This window comes from Humulus lupulus, chromosome 5 (genome assembly GCF_963169125.1).
Source record: "Humulus lupulus chromosome 5, drHumLupu1.1, whole genome shotgun sequence".
Taxonomy (NCBI): domain Eukaryota; kingdom Viridiplantae; phylum Streptophyta; class Magnoliopsida; order Rosales; family Cannabaceae; genus Humulus; species Humulus lupulus.
The window spans coordinates 7,380,494-7,384,954 of NC_084797.1; the positions used below are offsets into that span (position 1 = coordinate 7,380,494).

Here is a 4,461-nt window from a genome sequence, read left to right on the forward strand (position 1 = left end):
GGATCAGATCGAATGCACCACTTATGCAAGTGTTATCTACTTCTACGGCCCAGCCACAACCCAATTCCAAGCCATTACTTAAACCCTAATCGACTCCTTGAGCCACGCTCTAGTGCACTTCTATCCACTCGCTGGGCGTTTGCGCAGCTTCGACAATGGCCGCTTTGAGCTCGAATGTAACGCACACGGCGCTCTTTTCGTCGCTGCCAAGTTGAACGCTGATCTCGCTCATTTCAGAGAAGATCACTTCACACCCACGCCCGACTTTGATCGTTTTCTTATTCCCCACATAAACGAGTCTCTTCCAATCAATGAGCTCCCTCTTTGTCTGGTGCAACTCACCAAATTCAGGTGCGGTGGATTAAGCCTAGGCCTCACCATCTCACATATCGTTACTGACGGAACAGGCGCCGCCAACTTCATGACTGAGTGGGCTAGACTCGCACGAGGCCTGCCGTTAGGAAAGGCGCCGCTTTTGGACAAAAAGGCCTTTAGAGTTGGAGAGATGGGGAGAACGCCACGCTTTGATCACTCCAAGGACTTCAGTAATATGCCGTTTTTGTTGAAACAACCTACTGTCGAAGAGCTCAAGAAGATGAAAACCACAATGGTCACGCTAAAGCTTGCAAACGAACAAGTCCAGAAGCTGAAGAAGAGGGCAAATCAGGACCGTCAGATCAGTACTATCCTGGAAACATCACGACCTTATACGCGGTATGAAGTCTTAACGGCTCATATTTGGAGGTGTTTAACTAAGGCGAGGAAGCACCAGAGGGAACAACCCACAGCGTGCGGCATAACAATCGACTCACGAAAGCGCCTTCAGCCGCCGTTACCATTTTCGTACTTCGGTAATGGAGTTTTCGATGTAATGGCGAGCTGTACCTCTGGAGATTTGTTGTCTAAGTCGTTAGGTTTCGGAGCGAGTAAAGTACGCTCGGCAATTGAGATGGTGACAAACGACTATATTTTGTCAGCAATTGACTTCCTAAAAAGTCAACAAGACCTGACCCAATTCCAGTGCTCATATAAATCGTCAACTAATGGAGGAGGCAAATACTTTGGGAATCCTAATGTTGGCGTCATAAACTGGATGAACTTAGCGTTTGAGGGTATTGATTTCGGATGGGGAAAGGAGATCCATTTTGGGCCTGCTTACCACGAAGTTGATGGTGATTTGTGGATACGTAGGAGTGGTGATGAAGATGAGTCCCTCTTGATTGTCATTTGCCTTCTTGTGGAACATGTCGAAGCTTTCAAGAAGTACTTCTTTGATGATATTTAATTTCTTGTCACAGATATATTACACTACTCCCATTCTCAGAAAAACTTGGTTGGAGTTTTAAATAAGTGACTAGATTCGTCATAATAATATATTATATAATTATGTTGTGCTTTGCTTTTGGTATTGTTTTCGTTATATGTAGTCTTATATAACGTAAGTGAGTCTATTGAATGTTTCAGCTTCTGCACTCTGTAGTTCTGTAAGTCTTCATTATATTTTTGTTATAATTTGTATTATTCTATATATAATAAGTTTAATGGAATATTCTTATATTGTAAAAATGATTTAACTTAAATCAAATTAAATAAATAAATAATTAAAAAAATTAAAATAAGATATTTTTGAGATATTTTATCATGATAATTATTTAAAATAATAATACCATATGTTTTATAACTTAAATAAAATTTAATTAAATTTAAATTTCACGTATTAGAATAATAACATATTAAACATATAACATAATATAATTTACTATCAATTAGAAACAAATTTCTTTAAAAAAAAAACTAGCAACAAACTTAAAATTAAAATTTATGTATAATATTAATATGATTATAGCTATTTTTTTCATCAAATTCACTAAAGGACATTGCAAATTATATTAGAAACTAAAAATAATTAATGCATGTATATTACTTTACACTATCACTTTTTCCATTATTATTTTATTATATTATTTTAAATTCAAAAGTTATATATGACTTTAGTTAAAGGGTTATGATAATTACAAAATTTGATCATAGATTTTTTCGTTTATTGACTATCCTATTCTGTCCTTTCATCATGACCAAGAGGCAAGACAGATAATCCTTTAAAATCTTTGTGGTCAATATCTTCTGTTTCTGGTTTTGCGACAAACTGTGACCAGGCAAGAGAGATACTTGTGGATGGGCCTCTGGTTGACGAGCTGAAAGAATTGTGGGAGGATGATGTCGAGACGCGAGATGCATACAATAATTCATTATTCACTATGTGTGTATCGGTCTTGTGGATATTAGTGATTTTTCAGCTTATGCTATGATGTCTGGTTTGAGCACAAAGAGATATAAGATATGTCCGACGTGTAATAGGGAAAATCCTTTGGTAAGAATCTGAAGTAAAATTGTATATATTGGGCATAGAAGATTTATTGATATGGATCATGAATAGAGGAATAAACCTAAATTGTTTGACAGTAACAATGAGCTCGAACCTCCACCCAACAAATACTGAGGGGATGACATCTTGGAACAAATGGAAAATATTCAAATTAATGAAGCATCAAGCCCATGAACAATTCATGCTCGCCAAGAACCAATACATAATACAACACAACCAATACATGATGAATTACATGCAACAAATGCAAGCCACGGTACTGGAAATTAATTTCCCGCATCCATTTCTGCCCCTGCCCCCACCAACAATTAATGTTGATGGTGTTTCAGATAGCCAGCCATCTCATTCAGTCCACCAGGAAGACAACGAGGATGATCTTGCCAATAGATGCTTTTGTTCTTCGCGTAAATTTTAAGACAATTTGTTTTATTTTGTTAAGAACTTTTGTATGTTTTAAGACATTTACTTAATTATGTTATGTTAGTATATTAATTATATTTAAAAGACAATTATGTAATTTTTTATATAATATTAATCAGCTTAATTGCCAATAATAAATTTTAAATTGATTTTACAAATTAAATAAAAAAAACTGATTTTTTTTAAAATGGAAAAACTTTTACTGGCACATTTTTGCGCTAGCAAAAGTAAATAATTTTATTTAATAAAAAAAGAAAAAAACTTTTCCTGACACGATTTTTGTGCCAGGAAAAGTTAAACTTCTTTTTTAAAAAATCTTTACCAGCGACTAAGAAACCGCAAAAGTCAAAATTTTACCACCAAAAAATTGTCCCACGATATCGTGGGGCAAACTTTTACTGGCGTGAATATTTTTTCCAGCGACATTTTATCGCCGACAATAACACTTTTGCCAGCGAGAGTTGAATTTATCCGGCGAAAGGCAAAAACAACAGCTAACCTCCGACGATGTCATTTGCCGATGCAAAAGTGCGTCAGCAAAAGTAATGCGGCTTTTGCCAGCAAAAAACCGCCAGCAAAATCCCTGTCTCCTGTAGTGTGTTTATTTTCACCAGCAAGGACTTGGCTTCCATGTCATGTTATTTTGAGGTCTATAGGAATGTACCATAAAAATAATATAAATATACAGCTCAATTTAATTTAATTTTAATAGAATTATAAACTGATAAGATTATCATTAATATAATGTATAAATAAATATAAATGTGGACATCAGGTATATATTGTAATCATCTAATATTAACTTTTCATTTACTCTCAATTCTTAAACGAATAAACACTAATTTAAAATAAAAAAATTATACAAATTAGTTTTGCCATATCTATGACAAATACAAAATTAGCTACTGTTCTTCTAACTATTAACTATTAGAATTATTGTTATTTAATTATTAATAAAAAATATTATATTATTTAGTAATAAAAAGTAATTGCTAATAAATAATAATTAAATATAAACTAAGATACATGCATTGCATGTATATATTTACTTAGGTGCACGTATATATATATATAAATATATTAACCCCTACCATACGTAAATTAACTTTTCTTATAAGTTTATAATGATTAGATAGGGAACAACTACAATGTTGGACCACTGCCGTACTACACGTTTTAGTTCTAACACATAATCAAATTATGATTTTAGTTTTTTACATGACGAGGATATTCATTCGAGGATATTCATTGTAGTTTAATTTAGTTCTAACAATCATTTTACATATTTTTGAGAAATTCTGAATAATTTAATTTAAAATCTTATTTTCTACACCTTAAAAAATGTGCAGAAGATACAAAAAATACCGTGATTTTAAAAATTGCTAGGGTCATAATTGGGTATGATGCTGCACAAAAGTGCACTACCATATATAGACCTATTAAATTTACACTAGAAAATAAATCTATATTTGAAAAAATATATATTATTATGAACACATACATATATTTGGTTGAAATGAACAAATACAATCTATATATCAACATTAAAAAGGTAATGTCAGTTTTTTATATAATATGTGTATATATATGTCACTATTATATATGTAGCTATAAGAATGATGAAAATTCATCTAATGTTTATAGATGAGTACTTT

At 32.8% G+C, this 4,461-nt stretch overlaps 1 protein-coding gene across 1 annotated transcript; it reads left to right on the top strand.

The window, feature by feature from the left end:
- The first annotated feature begins 421 nt into the window (after positions 1–421).
- LOC133778784 (spermidine hydroxycinnamoyl transferase-like) lies at positions 422–1,285 on the top strand. The gene has a single exon (XM_062218807.1). It carries the CDS (start codon positions 422–424, stop codon positions 1,283–1,285), a length of 864 nt encoding a protein of 287 aa, XP_062074791.1.
- Positions 1,286–4,461: the final 3,176 nt, after the last annotated feature.